This window comes from Stegodyphus dumicola, chromosome 8 (assembly GCF_044657685.1).
Source record: "Stegodyphus dumicola isolate Sdum_Otavi_A_Nest chromosome 8, ASM4465768v1".
In the NCBI taxonomy this organism is placed as follows: Eukaryota; Metazoa; Arthropoda; class Arachnida; order Araneae; family Eresidae; genus Stegodyphus; species Stegodyphus dumicola.
Window position 1 is genome coordinate 96,325,613 of NC_140775.1, and position 19,717 is coordinate 96,345,329.

At 33.7% G+C, this 19,717-nt stretch overlaps 1 protein-coding gene across 2 annotated transcripts in view; it reads right to left on the reverse strand.

The window, feature by feature from the left end:
- Positions 1–19,717, reverse strand: part of LOC118202453 (CD109 antigen-like) — a 148,951-nt gene that overhangs the window by 12,298 nt on the left and 116,936 nt on the right. For both annotated transcript variants that reach the window (XR_015042626.1, XM_085822147.1), the window contains exons 31-33: positions 9,133–9,195; positions 8,889–9,001; positions 953–1,121 (exon numbers count right to left, since the gene is read on the reverse strand). Coding sequence is in view for 1 of the 2 variants with exons in the window: in XM_085822147.1 (XP_085678273.1) it covers positions 953–1,121; positions 8,889–9,001; positions 9,133–9,195 (345 nt within the window). In the remaining variant the exon portion in view is untranslated. The remainder of the gene's footprint in view (positions 1–952; positions 1,122–8,888; positions 9,002–9,132; positions 9,196–19,717) is intronic.

Consider the following 19,717-nt stretch of genomic DNA (forward strand, 5'->3'; position numbering starts at 1 on the left):
ATGTCAGCTTCTACTGGCAGTTACTAATATTTGATTGGTTCTCAGAATAAGAACAGTGATTGGCCAGGAAAGCTAGACATTACAAACCACTTCATAACTGTGTTTTTTTTATTTATATTAAAGTACATATAACTTTTTTGTATTGCAGATAATTGAATTTTGTGTTTTGTATTGAATTCAGTAATCAATTCTCTTTAAAATGATATATACAAGTTTGCATTTTGCAAAACGTAACATTTTCTATAAGCATACAAAGTTCAAAAACATAAAAATTTCCAAAAGTGTCCACAATTTTGGCCACCACTGTATATGCTGGTATTGGCTTGGAGTGAAGGTTAGAAACTAGTTGTAAATGTATGTGGTTTGGAATGCAAACAAAGTTTCATTTCGTGAAAAGATCATACATAAATAACATTCTGAAATATATAGTTAGCAATAATATCATTGTAACTATCTTGTAATAAATTAATTTGAAATATATATATTTGTTTGTGATACAGTTTCATATCTAAACAATGCATATTGTTACTTATTTTGATTAATTTTTAAATGCCATGCGCCAGGGCGTGATGTGGCATTGCAGAAGTAATTTTACCTCTAGTATCGATCACCACTGGTGCGTAGTAATAAAACTCTATGTTTAAGGGCTTATCAATATGGTACCCATAATAAACTTTTATTACCTCTTTTAAATCATATTATAAATAAGTAAGTCAGCATATGGGTACAATCTATTTCTATGACACAGCATTAACTATCAATACAACCACACGTGATCGGTAGTGAAAGTGTTACACCAGTTTATTGATGCAAATAACATTGTATTTTCACATTACAGAGAAATAATGGGGCTAAGATTATTCAGTCAGAAGAAAATAGTAAAAAATTAAATTTTAAATATATTTTCAAGAAGTCTTTTTTTTTTTTTTTTTTTTTTCTTCCAGAAACTAACCCTATCAAAATATATAACAACATTAGTATCCTGTAATTGTGTTTCAACTCTTTTCACTTTAGGAATTTGCAGAATGCTTGGAAGAGCATCAACGTCAGCAACATAACCAGATGGCAGTCCAACCTCCATTACTGCCATATTACTAGTATCATTTCTTCTTTCTCGCTGGCTAAAATAAATAAATAAATAAATAAATAAATAAATCTCTTAATTTTTAATAAGAATAATCTTCTATTAAAATATTTATAAATTTATTCTATAATGTATGACATAAATTTTACACATATACTTACAATATAATTTTATCAAATATAGTTCTTTAATTTAAACATTTATAAATTGTGCAGATTTTTGTTCAAGTAAATTACATCATATGCTGATTAATTACACCAATTAACTAGTTTAGCTAAATTAATAATCGGTAATTATAAATTGTATACTCCTTCATCTATATTCATTAATCAGAAGTTTCATTTCATTAATATTTTTAATCAGTAGACTGAAAATGTTTGTTCTAAAGGAAAACAGCCTGTTTAAGACAGTCTGAGACCTTAGCAGAAGCCCTATTTTGGGTCCTCATGTCACACATTTAACCCTATTGTTTGTGAAATTAAAATAAAAATCTTTTTGCACTATTATAATGATTTGGAAGCTTAGGCAATGATCAAGTTTGATAATGAAATACCTCATGATCTGCTCTGGAGATCTCCTCAATATCTGGAGCATTTTTGATGCAGTTATCTTGATCTGAATTAATATGGAAATTAGTTATTAATTTGATTTACATGCAGTCACAATATAATCTAGTTAAAAACAATCTTACAAGAGCCAAGGTTCACTATAATGTTCACTCATTATACTGACCATTCCATTACAATTATCAGTTCAAAAATATTGGCAACTGACAACAGATATCCATATTTTCATATAGGAAATGTTTTTCAAAACATCCATTTATTACATGACAGGGAAATCATTATAATGAGTCTCAACTGCATCAGCAATGCATTAGAAAATATATCGATTTATTTTAAAACAGATCTAGTTCAAACATCCTAAACTTGAACTGAAAAAATTCTCTGGAGATGCAAGACAGTTTTTAGGCTTTTGGAGCCATTTCTCCATAATTCATGAAGATGCAGATATTGTTCCGAAAGATAAGCTTTTGTACTTAGTTCAGAGTGCAATGCCTGGCTCTATGGCAGCTCAACTTTTGAACAGTTTCCTTGTTACCACCACAAATTATCCATAATCTATCAATCGGTTCAAGAAAGAATTGGAAGAGAAGACCTTCTAGTGCAGATTTACATAAGAGATTTGCTTGGGCTTGTTACAAAGAATGCTGCAACAGGCAGAACGGCATTGGACTTAGGAGTACTTTACAATAGTATAGAAAGTAAATTACAAGCGCTGGAAAGCTTAAGACCCAAGGAAAAGTTTGCTGATTTCTTGGGACCTCTAGTAGAGTCATGCCTACCTGATAATATTCTATGTGCCAGGGAGAGGAGTAGAGCTTCCCAAGAAGGACAGGAAAAGAATTCTGAAAGTTGAAAAACTAATGTGTTTTCTGAGGCATGAAGTAGAATCTGAAGAAATGATAAATTAGCTCAATCAGAATTTACTCATTCTATTAAATGTGTTATCTCAGGTAATTCAGATTTAGCAACAGCTGTTGTGCTGGTAAGTACAAATGAAACCAATGTAAGCAAAATGTTTGTATATTTTGTGGTAAGTACAAATGAAACCAAGGTAAGCAAAATGTTTGTATATTCTGTGGTAAGCCTCATATGAGCGCTAAGTGTTTTAAAGCTGAAACTATGAGCTTAAATGAAAGGAGGCTAATTGTGCAAAAGAAAGGTGCTTGTTTTCCCCGTCTAAGAATTGGTCATTTATCCTTTTCACGACGGTGCACCTTTGTTTAAGACGCTCATGAGGGGGGGGGGAGGAAATCGAAGGCCACCATACAGGATGGAGGTTTTGCATTGGTAAGCCTATTTTTATAAAAAAATCAGAAAAAAAAAAAAAGTTTCACTTTTAGCATCATAATTTTTGGTAGCATTTTAGATTATTACTTGAGCTCTTATATATGTAAAAATTAGCACTTAATAACGTTTTTTTCTTTATTTTACATGAAAATATACTTAAAAAATTGCTTACCTTGTAAAATAATTTTCGGAAGCGCTATTCAAATTATTCTAAAGTTTTAAATGATAAAAATCCATCAATAAAGTTTAAAATTAATAAAACAACAGAATAAAGATACAGTAAGAAGTAACAAAATTTAAAATGAAGACTGAGTGTGGTAAATCTCGAAATACGGAGAAGTATCACTTTCTAACTCTTAGAAAAAGTATCACTTTCTAACTCTTTAGAAAATGAATCATCACTCTCATCTGCATTAGTAAATGGTTCATTAACCATAATGTTTATATTAGCACGCATACAGCGATTTAAAAAGCCCACCTCTGTTTACACTCCCCCCCCCCAACCCTTGCGACAGTTGATGAGTAAAATATCAAAGTTAGGCAGAATATATCAAAGTCAGGAACCTAAAACTGTGTTCATTTCAAAAGTAATGGACATAGGATGCCATCTAGTGGCCTTCAGAAAAACGTTCCAGCTTAAAATACGTATATGCATCACCTGTCCTCTGAATGCAATCTCTAGTGATGCATGGATGGGACACCTGGCTGTAAGAGACCTTCTTACGGAATGCGTATATGGGACACCCGTCCTGAAAGGGTTAAAAAAACCAATGTGAAACCAGTATTAAATGTCCCATTTGCATTTATGATCATATCAAATTTATGTGTCCTCAGAATTTCAGTTCCATAAAACAAAATGACTCTAAGTTTGGATGTTTCCCTTTCTAATAATGGTAAAAGCGAAAAAGTTTATTTGCAGACATTATATGTCTGCAAATACATATAATGTCTGCAAATAAACATGTGTGAATCTAACAATTTATCAGATAACAAAAGCATTGCTTTGACATGTCATCAAAAAATTATTAAGAGGGTAAAAGAAAACAATTCTTTGAAATTATATCAAAAAGTATTTAGAGAGAGGGAAAATTTAAATATTATAAAGATTGTTCCGTAAAAGAAATTAAATAAATGCCACTTTTTAACCACACAAACCGGTTATTAAAATCAATAGTGAAACCACTAAGATAAGACCCATTCTGATGCTTCTTCTTGTGAAAAGGAAAAGAAAAAGAAAAAAAAAAATCTGAATCAGTGTTTATTGAAAGGAGCTAATTTAACAGAACTAGTCCCTGATATTTTAGATAGAATGGTATTTTTTTCTATTGGTCTGACTGCAGACATATAGAAAACATTCTTGCAGTTGGGAATTTCTCTGAAGTATAGAGATATTTGCAATTTTTCTATCCAAGTGATGAGGGAAAAATAGTGTAGTTTTTGGGATCTCCTGCAGTCCATATCTACTAGGTGCTTCTACTAAGCATCTCTTGGATAGTTGTTCATATGATTTTGTATATGTGGCTGATAAATTGTATGGGTGTTTACAATATTTAGGAACAAGAAGATTTAATTCAAAAGGCCGAAAGTCTTATGTCGAGACGCAGATTTAATTTACGGAGATGGGAGAGTAATGTTGCTTCAAAATATTTTACAAAGCATTCTGGGGACACACCTCTTCTAGGAATATTGTAGAATTTAAATAGTGATTTATTAAGGTGTAATATAAATGTAAACATAACTTGTGATACTAAGAGCTAAGAGACTGATTCTGTCTATAGTACAATCAATTTTTGATCCAACTGGAATACTAACACCAATAGCTTTGCTCCCAAAACTTCTGTTACACGAAACATGGAAATTGAAATTTTCTTAGGATGAGGTATTGCCTCATGATTTTTTAAGTAATTTTTTTTTGTGTGGTTATCTGATATACTTTTGTTGAAAAATGTGGCAATACCCCAATTCATTGGAACATTTGCAACTGTTGAATTGCATGTTTTTGTTGATGCACGCAAATATGCTTGTGCAGGATGTCTTCTTGCAAGAAATGCTGATTTGTGTAATGCAAAAACAACTCTCTTAAGAGCAAAATCTAAAGTGTCTCCTATTAAGAATCTAATGATTCCTAGATTGCAATTAATGTCTGGTTGCAGTGGATCCTGATTATCATATTCTGCTCGTAAAGCTCTCAATGTTTCTGATATGAATATAACTTCATAGTGTAATTCTACAGTCGCATTATGGTGGATCAGAAATCCTGGTAATTGGTCGAGCTTTGTAACCAATTGTGTTAAGAAATTACTACATTAAGAAAACCAAAATTATAGAGGCATGTGTCCGGTAATACGAACCTTGCAGATGTGTTATTTGGGGCTGCTCTGCTAAGCAAGTGCTTAACTCAGAGTGGTATAAGGGACCCATCTAGATATGAGAAAGCCCTAAATTTTTGCCTACCAATATTGTCTGTCAGCCAAACGAAGCTGACTTGGAAGAAAGGAAGGTAAAACTCAGTAATGTTAATTTTTCAGAGGATACCACTCCTTGGTATGCAGTAGAGTTTCTGATTATGAGAAAATGATTCGTGTAACCAGTTGGATGTCATGTTTTATATCTAATTGTAGGAAGAATTCAAATTTATGTAAAGAATCTGAATTAACTGTTGCTGAAATCGTAAATTCCGAAAAGGTTTTCATTCAGTTGGTTCAAAACTCGAATTTCCTGACATTGGAGCACTTAACCCACTTGATGTATTCATTGATAATGAAAAAATTACAAGAGTTAAAATAAGAATATTGAGATGCAAAGATAATTCTGAATTTTTAATACCAATGTTTCTGAGAAAATGTATCTTTACTACATTGTTAATCGAGTCAGTTTATAAGAAGCATTGTCATGCTGGAACTCAAATGCTTCAATCTATTTTAAAAGAAAGATTCTGGATACTGAAACAATCGAAAACTGTATGCAATGTGTGAAAAAGACATGTAATATGCCAACGATATAAAGCGAAATTGATGTCTTGTGAACTGAATCCTCTTCCTGAAGATGGGTGGGAGATTATAGAGCTTTTGAAGTTTTGGAAGTAGATTCAGCTAGCCAGTTGTTTTTGGAAAATGGTAAGAAGGTTTGGATGGCACTGTTCACATGTGCTGTATACAGGGTTATCTATCTAGAACTGGTGACATTATTGTCAATAAATTTTTTCTTTTGGCTTTAAGACGATTGATAGGCAGACTATGAACCATTTATTCTGACAATGGGACTAACTTCCAAGGGGCTTATAATGAAATGTCTAAGCTTAACTGTGACATAATAGAGATTGAGGCAAAAATAAAGAGAATAATGTGGAAATTCAATCCAACAACAGCCTTCTCGTGGGGAGGTTGGTGGGAACTGCTAGTTCATGTGGTTAAGGAACTTTTGAGACACTCTTTGGGAAAATCGGTTTTATGTTATGAAGAACAGGAAGCCTTAATTTGCTATTGTGAGTCAGTAATAAATTCTTGACCCATAACATATAATTTGGAGAGCTCTGAAGATGTCATCCCTTTAACTCCATGAATGTTTTTAATTGAAAATTGTACTTTCAATGTAACAGATTTAGATAAAATTGGCTCTCATTATTTTCTGAGAAGAATTAAATACTACACAAAACTTCTTAATGATTTAAGGAACCGTTTCTGAGAAGAATATTTGGGGCAATTAATAATGAGACAACCACAAAATAAAGTGACACAGTTGCTTTAAATTGGGTTTAATACGGTATGATTTCAAAAAAAAAAAAAAAAAAAAAAAAAGTTTGTATTGGCTTTTAAAGGCGGGGGATCTTGACAAAAGTATGCTAGGTAACACGGCGACCGCTTCGCCTCATTTTTCGTCCTACAGCGGGCAATATTTTGTGTAATCATAAAAAAATTTAGACTTAAAAAAGTTTATTTAAACTCTTAAAATTACAAGAAATATTAAAAAAGAATTAAACACTAATTACAAAAAATGTTTTAAAGAACATATTTATGAAAAGAATCTAGTATTTTTTATAAGTGTGATAATGTTGATAACACTCACCACGGTATAGAGGTAAATTTCAAAACTCGCATTTGAGCAAGTCAACTTTCTTTTTTTATGTGTCGCACAAACTACCCAGTTTCGTTGGGCATATAGCTTTTTGCCTTTATTTTCTATCCTAATTAATTTGTGCTTTTTGGTGTCTAGTGAAAGATGTCCAGGCAGATCAATTTTACCTCGTGGAGTCCGTGGTGTCGAGTTCGATGTACCAGGTTGTGGCTCTTCAATGTCCATCAAATCGTCTGCATATATATCTTTATTTTCACGTGAAACCATATTGAAGGATTTCAAAATTTACTGTAAGTAGAATTTGAACAACCGAACAGCTTCAAACCACAAAACATACTAAATACATGCACTAGCTACAGTCGAGATAAATGCACAGGCTACAGTCAAGAATAAATCGTATTACCACGTCTCCCGCCTTTAAGCTACAGTTCGAGATAAATCGTAGTACTACGACTCCCACCTTTAAGCTACAGTCAAGATAAATCATAGTATTAAGACTCCCGCCTTTAAGTTACAGTCGAGATAAATCGTAGCACTACGACTCCCGCCTTTAAGCTATAGTCAAGATAAATCGTAGTACTACGACTCCCACCTTTAATGTGTTAAAGTGGTTTTCATTGACTTTTTTCAAATGATGAAGCACTTCAGATGGTGAAGTTGTTGTTTGAACAGAAATATTATTGTATTGATATAGAAAAAGTGTATATTCCAAACTATTACCAAAAAAGGAAAAAAAAAAATTTTTTTTTTTGGGGGAGGGAGTTATTTCATTATGACAAAGCATACTAGGGCTATCTACCTAAGGGAAAGGATGCTTTCATGGAAGATTTCCTATGAAAAACTGACTCGTATTCATGTTACACATGAAGAAAACCATAAATATGCCCATGTAGCCAGTCTGTTTGCCTGAAATCGAATTACCAGTGTTTGGTGATATTATTCTTCAGCCAATAGTGGGAACACCATCACCACAGAAGGGAAAGCAATTTTTTTTTGTCTAACTGTCTTGATAGACTGCAGAAATCATTGATCCAGCATTAAAAAATTAAGGAAAAATAGTTTCAAATCATTACACTACTGTTATTAAATAAATTTCAAATGGCAGGAAATATGCATAGAAAATATAAACCTATTTAAATGAGCTAATTTTATTGAAAAATACCTTAAATTAGTAAAGGTTTTGAATAATTTTAACCTGGCTTGTTTCTGTTCCAATTATAGTTTATTTAGAACTATCCCGTTAGCAAAAAAAAGTTATGAATGTTTATTAAACATTACAGAGAGGTGCAAACTATCTCGCTGATATAGTATTTTAGTCCATAAAACAGAATGATATTCAGATTGTATTATTCCTTTGTTACAATAAAGAAAAGGAACAAAATAGGGAACAATTAGCAAAAAATGAGTGCTGCATATTAATGATGATGTCAGGTATATAACCCAGTATCAAAATGTGTAGATCATCAAAACCAAATATTTCTTGTCATTTCTATCAGAAATGTTTTAAACACATAGTTGCATAATCATCACCTCTCATTCACTTTTATTTTGTTCCCTATTGACAAAACAAACATTTCTTCATTCTGTAAAAGAAGCAATCTAAAATATTTTAATTGAAAATTTTTGCCTATCCTGCTTCATTTATTCAGCATTACATACTTATTTTCCTAAATGTAGACACCACTTTTATAACTGTAGAACACTTCAGCGGAAGATTAGTAATGCATATGAAGTTCACGAAAACCTCAGCTAATTCTTTCCCCCTTTGATAAATTGGTTTTTGTATTTCATTTCTCTGTATTAAATTACACACTAAGATTAAAATCAAATAATTAAAATTATTAATTAAAAAGAAAGAATTACGGAAAATATCTTACTGTGAGCAAATGCTAAGCTGCAAATAACTAGCTGTTGATGTCTTGTCAAGCAAAGCATTCAAGAAAAATTGAGGAGTCTCTCCCGATACTGCTAAATTGAAGGACCAGCTAACCTAAATGGCAAAATAAAATTAATTGAATTGCTTAAAAGGTCTTGCAATTCTAAGACAAAAATTAAATAAAATTAATTTTGTTCCTTAAATAACATGCCAGTAAAAATTCAAAAAGCTGATTATAATTTTACCTGCACTATTCCAACACCTGAACCAGTTGCCTCTAATTCTACATACGGTACATCTGATGGTACCTGTAATTATCAAAATGCTACTATATTGTGTCAACTCAAAGCTCATTTAACAATTCTAGTAATCAGATTATATGAATGACCTAAATACAAATTTAAATTGGGATTCAATTTGGATTGCTGCATCGTGAAATCTCAAATTCAGTTTCTGCAATTTTAGTAATAAACAGGAAAGGAATATTTTAATACTTATTTTAATCTTTTAATTTATCTAAATATACAAAATTTCATCATTAAGATCGTTGACATCCCACTAGCATGGTGCTAGGAAAGCCAGTTGCCATAATGCTAGCCCAGGTTCAAATCCCTTTTTTGACAGGTGCTTGAAGAGCAAGTGTTCAGGCACTTGGGGAAAAAAAAAATATTAAGAATATTTATCCTCATACATATGCTACTTATTACAGAGTGATTCACAAGCCTGAAAATACTTTTCTAATTTGCAGAATTATAAAACTAATGTTGAGTATGAGAAAGAATTACCCGTTGATGAAAAAATTTTCAAAATGAAAAGGGCACACGCGATGTACGAATTTCACAGAGAATTTTTGTTGGGAACAAAATGGCACAGTTAGTTTTCTTTAGCATCTTTTTTGTAGCTTTACTCTTTTATAGATAATCTAAAAGCTCTGATGTGAATGGTCTATTATTTCTTCATTCCAGATACAGTAGTGTTGTACTAATTGTCCAAAAACAAATTGTTGAGTGGGAAAAGAAGCTCTACAACCATAATTTTGGTATACATGCAACTTCAGTAGAATAGATCTATATAACATAAGTATCTACAAATATGGCAATTAATTTCACAATTCACAAAGAAAATAGTCTTATCTAAGCAAAACTCTCCACAAGAACATGGGATATGTAGTGATTTCCTGCTTTGGCCATATTGGATAAACTGGGGCAGGCTGCTTAAGTGATTTTAAGAGTGCAGCATGATGAATATTAAAAGAAAGCTAAGCCGGAAAATTAAAAATACAAGAGCACGTGCACTTAACATTTAATAAATAAATATCTCTTTTTGCTTTTCGAGGAAATACTAGAAAATTCTAGTGCATTTAAAAAGCTCATATAAGCATGAAAACCTCTCAATTGGTTAGTTAGTTGTTGTTTTAAGAGTTTGTTTAGAAACTGCTTTTGTTAACTGTAGCGAATTCGCGGATTAGCTTTCTCTAGCTGTTTTGAATTAAGTTCTGTTGAACGTTTGAGTAGTTAAGAGATAACTACTGTGAGATATTGTAATACTGTACAGAAATCTAAGGAAATTTATGCGTTTGTGATAATAATAAATTTTTGTTCATTTTTTATCGGACCTGTGCATTCAATGTATAACGGACCCGTACGCATGCAACAATATACATAGACTCCATCTTTCAGCAAAACTTAACAAAAGTCAATGCATGAATGACACTTTTACAACTTTGAAAATGTGCACATAAGGCATATTTTTCTAATTAACTGTTTGTTGATTTTAAATAACTATTATATGTAATTAATTTAATTACATTTAAGATAAAATCCATAAATATAAAAGACTTTTTGTAACTTAATGCAGACTTTTTGTAATTTAATTAGGAATTTGCATTTTATTATCATATAACTACAAAAAAAAAAAAAAAAAAAAAAAAAAAAAAAAAAAAAAAAAAAAATCATTTTCATTCTTGTAATTATACGTATACTTAATTAGAAATTTCCATTTTATTAGATTTTAAGCAATAATATCACTTAATCTATTAATATATTATTGAAGCAAATATTTAAATCACAAATAATCATACAGGAAATTAGAATCCATAAACCATATAACTTTATGATGATTTTGGATTCTTATTTCTACATCAAAATAAGTAAATAAATAAATAAATTCTACATAAAGATAAGATATATACATATAACCATCAGCTAAAACACTAGCATACTTTACAAGCTTAATTTCTGAATTAGAATTCTGTAACATGGTTCTTCATTTGCATACATATTTACTTTTCCATTGAGAATGGCTTCACTAGTTAGGACTAGACTAGGTTGAAATAGAATATGATTATATATATATATTTATTCTTTACAGAATATACAGACTGTATTTAATCTGTATATATATATACATATAATATACAGAATAAATATAGTCTTTGCTTTTAGACCTTCACAGGTTTTTCTGTATGTTTCTCTATTCCCTTTTCCTTTTTTGGTAAGCCCCTTTGCAGGGTTCATCTATATTCGTGAAACCCCACCAGTGTCCATTATTTCGACTTTCAAAGCATTCATTCTGCTGAGATATAAAATTAAAGAAGGTACGTTTGTCCTTTTTTTTTCATAATTTTCTTGGTTTTCCTTTTTAATAAAAAAATTTTCAATAAAACTCTGCTCACTGCAAATTGAGCTGCCCTTGTTTTTGGCTTTAAATAATTTGACCAAACAAGTTATTTTTCAATTTTGAAGAAACATGTTTGATTCTTTAATTTTCAATGTAAGATTTTCCTCTTAATTTAATATGTTTATGCAATTAGTTAGTTTGGCCCTCCCCCCTTTTTTGGGTTTTTAGGCCTTTTTTGGTTTTTTCAGGTTTTTCTAAAACATTTTTATGCTTTTATTATTTTTGGTTTTTTAGCTTTTGTATATAATATTTGGTCTCATTTCGGTACGAAGACATGTAGGGAAAAGATCTGAACACTTGAGAAGTAAAATGTTGTTTTAAAGTGAAGGTTTGATACTAAAAAGCAATTTTGAGTCTCAAATGATTCAGAGGAACAAAACATGTATTTCAAACACATTAATCAACTTGGCTTAAGGCTTCAAAACACTTTTCCTTTGACAAGTTCTGTTTGAAGAGTTAAACAGAAGAGATTAATAAAATGTTATTTTATTTTGTTTGGTATGATGTTCTGTAAAATTTTTCAAAAATTCCTCTTCAGTCATATTAAATTTTCAGTTAAGATAATGTATTTAAAGATTCTTTAAATTTCCATGTACTCCATTTGGTCTTACCTGGAGAAGAAATGGTTAAACCTTCATATACAAGGAACAAAAATTTCCAATTTTGTTCCAACATTTCCTTTTTGATATATATATATATACAAGAAACATATCCTGTCATTAATACCATTCAAACAATTAACATCCAAAACATTAACTGCTATGACTTTGAAAACTTATATACCTCACTTCCTCTAGAAGAAATCTATACCAGTCTACTTGATCTGCCAAAACTCTTCCCTGATAGGCTCATAATTATGACTCTTAACAAATGGAAAACCTACCTAAAATGCACACTTTTTCATAACTACATCAAGTTTCAAAATCAACTTTTTAAACAAGTCAGAGGATTGCCAATGGGCTTACATTCCAGCTCCTCGATCTGTAATATCTTTTTATTTATCAAAGAATTTAACTTCCAAAAAAAAAAAAATCTACAACCACAAGAGTTAAATTACTATAAACACACCTACAGATATATTGATGACCTTATTACAATTAATAATTTTGGTAAAATTGAACACTCCGAGATTTATCCAAATTGTCTTAATAAAACTAATAATTCACAAAATAGCATAGACTTTCTAGATCTTCAAATCATTAACTACAAAAAAATTTTACAATTTGACAAAACAAGAAACTTCAATTTCAATACTAACAAATTAATAAATTGGAACTCCAACATATCCAAAAAAGTAATTAACAATACAATAATTAATCAAATACAACAAATTAAAATTATATGCACAGATACAATAGATTTACAATGCGAAATTTTGCTCCTTATTAAAATTCTCAAAAATAATCTAATACCCATTCAATTTATTAACCATTGCCTTGAAAGAGCAAGCGTTAAATACTCACTCTAAATCATTTAACTGATAGGGATATGATAATTTGTTCCTAAACCTGAGAAGGCGGTATAAGTTGGATGACAGTTGAAGGATTTGTATATAGTGTAATTACTCAGTTGTATATATTGTAAAAAGCTAATTGTCTTCAGACTTATGCTGCTACTATGGTGTTACTAAAAGAAAGGGCCTATTTCATGACTTTAGTCTGTCTGATAGCTCTTGGACAGTGAAAATTCCTTTTTTCCTTTCTTTAATTCTTAATCATTGTGACATGACAATTAGCCAGAAATTAATTAATTTCCATTCAGTAGTATTTTCAAAATCGTTAAGATGTTAAAGACAGTTTCACTCAAATAAGAACTCCACATAATACATCCCTGAAGAATTCCGAGTCCCACCCACTACCATAAATTACTTCACCCAAGTCTTACCGACTGAAAGCCCCCACTGCCGCTAAGAATTTTCGGACACCCTACACTTATGAGTCAGACATGAAGAGAACACTTTGCCAACTCCCCACTAGAAAGAATGTAAGTTACTTAATACCTTTTCTGGCCTTTATATCTTCATGTACATTCACTGTTCTTATTATATTTTTTATATTATTTTTGATTTGTTTTTACAAAGTTTGCATTATTTATCTTTTGTAATCTTCTATGTTTATTTCAACTTTACTTTGAATTCTATTTCATAATGACAATTTCCAATGTTTAATTTTTACAAATAATATAGAACTCAAATGCATAAACATGAGGGTGTCGAGGACGGTTACTCGAGTTTTTTCGGATTTCTCTATAGAAATTGCTTTTTACTCCAAATTGAATTGGCTAAAATGTTTCATAAATTCTTTGAGTATCAGCATTGGTTCATAATCCCTTCTATTCACGGAAATATTTAGCCTGACTAGAATTGCCGCTTTGGCTTTGCGTTATAACTCGAGTAAAGACGAAACACCTTCGTATTTATTTATTAATTATTGTTCATTGAACGGGAGTTGGTTTGTTCCCCTTGAAAAGTCAACTAATTTCCGATCAATGACAATGATTACATGTTTTTAATTTAATTTTTCCTTTTACAATTGAAATTTTGTTCTTCATTATGATTTAATTCCAGTCCCCGTTAAAACATTATTAACATTTTATTTTCAAGTTACTTCAAAACATCTTTCAAAATATAACTTACCAGTATGGATTCACTCTTTTAAAATAATTCTACTTTAATTAAACTTAGGAGAGAATATAATCAATTAATCAATATTGTTTAGGAAATAAATTATATATATATATATACACACACACACACACAGAATCTGGAAACACAGCATTTAAAAGCTCTTTCAAATGGTCTGAAACTGAAAGGTGGTGTTCAATTATAAATTGAATTAAATAGCATTTGACTTTTATAACATCTCTTTTATTATCTTTCATGAAGAAATTTAATATTCCTTTCTATTTTATAGCACTGATTTCTTTATGCCTTTGAGAAAATAAGGCCATTTATACAGTCATCCTTTATGCTATATGCCATACACATCCTTTATGCTATATACCATACAGTCATCCTTTATGCTATGTGCAACTGAAAAGAATGTTGTTAGTGCAAAATGCATGATTTATCAAATCTATAGATGCTTTAATACATGGAAATTCCGTAGAATAGAATGAGTCTTTAAATTTCTGACTTGATAACTTTAACCTCTTATTTTGAAGTGTTACACCTTTTCTGCCATAATGGAAACAAATGAATCCTGCATGGTAAACACGCCCTTTACTTCAGGGTGCTTGATTGGAAAGAAAAAGGTTGGAATTTGCTGTCTACAACAGGTAGAAGGTTAGGGAAAATACCGTAAGAGAAGGACGCGTATTTTGAGCTCCGTTGTTTCATCCATTATCAGCGGAAGTTTTCATCGTAGCGATACAAAAGTAGTTGCACCGTATTACTAAAGCTCTTAGGAACATTTTGAGACCAAAATTTTGCATCTACGATAATCAGTTCCTTAATTTTGATTTTTTTTTTTTTTTTAACGAATTTACATTGAACAGAGCCATTTTCAACGGTCGCTGTGACTTCGAGGCCCTCTGTGAGAGCCGTCGTGCCCCGCCGCAGGAAGAAAGTTATACCATCTTATAGAGCACTCTCCGAGGAAGAAAAGCATGCCGGTTTCAAGTGTCTACGACAATTAGCAGCGGAGTTATGAATATTTAAAGTATTAAATTATCAACCACGAGGTCTGGTGACCTTCGACATTTCCGCATTGAGCAACCATCGACATTTATTCACTGGCAGTACAAAGGGAGCTATCAATGACCCCCCGTCGAACTGGATTCCTTTTGTTGACGAAGGGGGATTTTCGACTAGTGGACGTTTTCTTACAATTTGCTAATTTCGCCACTAATTAGCCTAGCAAATTACTTTCTTCGAAATCGTCTCTTTGAAGCCATGAGGAGCGTAAGGATGTAAATTTGGAAGAAATCGACCAATAACTTCTCGAGATATGGATTAATTGCCATCTTTAAGGAAAGTGCCGCATTAGTGTGCCAGTGATTTAATGTGTTAGTGCCTGTGTTTTCATATGTGTTACACCCTGCCTTTGGATTAGATGTTAATAACAGATGAAAAACAGAAGAAGATTAACGGCTAAGAAGATAATCAAGTAAGCCTTTCCGTGCGACTTCAAGCGCCCATCTAGCAGCCGCCGTTTGTCAACACTCCTTGTGTTTTATATTATTGGATTCGCAATTTCTTCACGAGTGTTTTGATGCTTATTGCAAAGTTCGTATGTCAATTAGAAGCCCAGCAATAAATAAAGTTTTTCACGTGCAATTTTATGAACTTTGACCTTTTCGCCTTACCAACGGTCAACCGGAAGCAATCTACCCCCCGTAGCTTTCCATTCAAAGCTTCTTAACAAAAGGAGAAAATCGACAAGTGGAGTATTGTTTCAGCTGTAATTACGCGGCTAATTAACAAGCGACGACTCCAGCACTAGTGCCATTGTTTCAGTCACCCAGAGAGCGCTACAAGTTTTTAAATTTTGTGAAATTAGGACAATTTGTTCAGAAGTTATTAATTTAAAGTCGAATTTATTAGACTTAAGGAATTTTGCCATCTTCGTGTTTACCGTGCAAGCTATAGTGTGTGTGCGTGTCAGTGTAATTAATGCAATTAATTTGATACCTCGGATTACTTACTACTCTTCTTTAACAGATGAAAAACAGAAGAAGTTAAGCTGCTAAGGTAGGAATTTTGTTTCAGTACCTCTAATTAACAGCTTTTATTAATTACCCTGTTGCCAAATAAATTCAAGCATAGCCTGCCTCAGTGAAATTAAATAGTCTACATTAAGCTACGCATGGCTTCCTGACTCTCATTTATGCCCATTTTAGCATAATTACTAATAGGACATTTGTGTTAATTAATTATATGTATGAACTGATCTCATCTTATTAATTACTGTTTATAATTTGTGTATATTGGTTCCTATACCCTTTGCACACAGGTTATAACAATTCTTCGAATACTATTTCCTGTTCGTTTATATCTCATAATTAATTAATACTGTAATTATTGTTATAAAGTACTACCGAGAAATACCAGCACTGACTGTGTAGTTTTCAGTGTCAATTTAGTATTATCTTCAGTACCATCAGTGATTTCTCAGTGTTTTTACAGTGTGTTAGTGTTCTGCCAATGCTTCAGTGCTTTCACAGTGTAAGTTAGTGTTCATAGTATCAGTGAGTATAGCATCAGTGTGTAGAGATCAGTGTTTAGTGAAGCATCAGTGTTTAGTGGAATCCCAGAGTCCAAATGAATTTTTCTGTTTTTATGAATATACAGAGATACACCCAACGCTCATTTTCCCAATGTTTAAGTGCTTTGTCAGTGAATTTTAGTGTTTTTAGCTTCAGTCTGTAGTGACCAGTGTTTTAGCTTCAGCGCTTTAGTGAAGCTTCAGTGTCTAGTGGAATCTCGACGTTCAAGTGAATTTTTGTGTTTTTAAAGAGACTACAGAGAAATACCCAACGTCTGATTTCCCAACGTTTTAGCATTTTACTAGTGAATTCTAGTGTTTATAGCATCAGTTTATAGTGCTCAGTGTTTAGCATCTGCGTTTTAGTGAAGCTTCAATGTCTAGTTGAATCTCATAGTTCAAGTGAACTCTTGTGTTTTTAATCAGCATTCAGGGCTTGTAGTGCTCTATCTGTGCAACAGTCCAGTGTCCACGGAACTTCCACCATGAATGACGGAGGCACCTCGATTTGTGCAGCAGTATTAAACCTGCAGAGCCTCTACGACAGTAATTCTCTCAGCTATGCCGAAAAAATAGATGCCCTAATTAAGGAAGCTATCAGTGTAAACACTATAGAACGGCGAAATCGGCACTTACTGCCTAAAGATTTGCGAGAGCGCACGCTTGAGATCCTAGAAGTCCTCAGGCATTTGGCCCACAAAGGCCCGAATGAATACCCCCTATTGCCAACCATGGAAGTTGGTACCACTACAGAGTTTAACCCCATAGGGTCCTCACCCTCGCCACAGTACATGGAGCACTTCTTAGGGACGAAGCATACGGACACGCTTACAGATGCCCACAAGCGACTTAATTATGCATATCAGTGCTGTGAAGGCTTGCACGCTAAAGTGACGGGCTCGACAGTGCTTCACGAAAGTGTCATTCAAGGAAGGATTCAGTCTAAGGACACACATCTAAGTGGCACGGCAAAGAGACGCTCATATGCAGAGATACTGCAGCGGAACCTAAGACCGAAAATTAAGGATTTTCCCACGCTCCTTATTTTTCCTACGAAAGACGAACATGCACCAGACCTGCAAATGGAACTGGAAAGGCATGCGCCCTTAATGGATATGGGGGTGTCACTGAAAGGAATACAGAAGCTCAGCAAAGGAGGAGTTGCAGTGCGCTGTCACTCGAAGGAGGATGTGGCAAAGTTACACCATGCCCTGGCACAGAACGTTAACATCAAAGATAAGATCAGCACGAGGATTCCACATAAAAGGTCCCCAAAGTGCGCGATAGATAATATTCCAAATGGTACCCCGGCGGAGGAGGTAGCAGACCTTGTCTCTAGGACCTTTACTATCAGTAAAGATGATTTCAAGGTCTCTTTCAGGATCAGCAATCGGAGGAACAAGGCGGCTAAATGGATTTTAGACTGTTCACCGACAGCCTTTAAAACGTTGATGGATCAAAGAGTTTCGTTCCAGGGATGGAGGGAACATCGTGTGACAGAGTTTACAGGGGCACGCAGATGCTTCATCTGCCAGGACTTCGAACATTCGGCAAGAGACTGTAAATTTAGGTATCATTGTGCATATTGTGGTGGAAACCACGATGTCAAAAAATGCATGGCTGATAGCCCGAGCTGTGTAAACTGTCTAATTGCCAACCAGCACTCGGGGAGAGACTTCGACACTGTGCATGCCGCATATGCCCCTGACTGCCCCTCCTTTCACTTGCAAGTGCTTAAGATCAAGGGCCGGACAGATTACGGTACCTCAGTCACCAATTGAATACCAAGTGTACCTATACTGCATAATGGTGACACCAAAAGCATACTCTCTAATCTGTCTCATTTTCCCTCCATCGTCACCCAACGTTGTAACCTTACAGAATGTCACAACAAAGTAATAGTACCGAAAGACAGGACATTAACTCTCTCCTAGATGCACAAGAAGAGGTTAAGATCATACAGGTGAACCTCCAGAGACCGCCCAATTAGTCCACTATGCAATGGAAACAGAGACTGACCTTCTGCTCATACAAGAACCATACATCCAAGCAGGAAGGGTGGCAGAATTCCCCTTATCCTGGACCATTTTCGAGAACCCGGAAAGAGAAGGGTCAAGAGCTGCCATAGTCTGCTGCCGTAACAAATGGTCACTTACAAGTATCTCACTGTCAAGAGACCAAGTTACCATAGCAATTGATGCAGTGGGACTAAGTCTCCTGATTACGAATACCTACATCCCACCCACAGCGGAAGCCGCAGAATATCTTGACCAGCTGCAGACAACACTCCGAGACTATCCCTCCAGCAACCACCTTTTAGTCGGAGACTTTTAACTCCCACTCTGAAGTGTGGGGCTACTCATTTACTGATCCACGTGGTAGACTTGTTGAGGACTTTATAGCGAGTCATGACCTAATTCTACACAACACCCAAGGATGCCTCCACACTTTCGAGACAACTACTGGACAGGGATGGCCAGATCTCACGCTGTCCACAGTAGAGTTGGCTACAAAAATCCAGAACTGGGAGGTGCAGGATACGCCCACAAACTCAGACCATCGATACATCACTTTCAGCCTCATGCATCCCCATTCCCGATTATCACTTAAACGATATAGAACCTCGGCACATAACTTAAAGAAATTCACCCGAGAAATGAGACTGGTCCTGGAACAGCAAGGAGATGAACTGAACAATTGTTCCACGGCACAAGACGCAGATCGCATCACATGTAACCTGGTGCAGTTAATACAGCAAACATGCGACGGTACGATGAGCATCAAATCTTCCAAAATTCTTAAAGCTGCCAGCTGGTGGACAAAGGAGCTACGGACCAAGCGAAGCCGCACGCGGGCGATGCGCAGAAGGTTGAAAAAAGAACGGGACCCGGATCGTAGACAACAACTCAGCGTAGAATACAAAAGAGCGCAGGCTCAGTACAAGAAG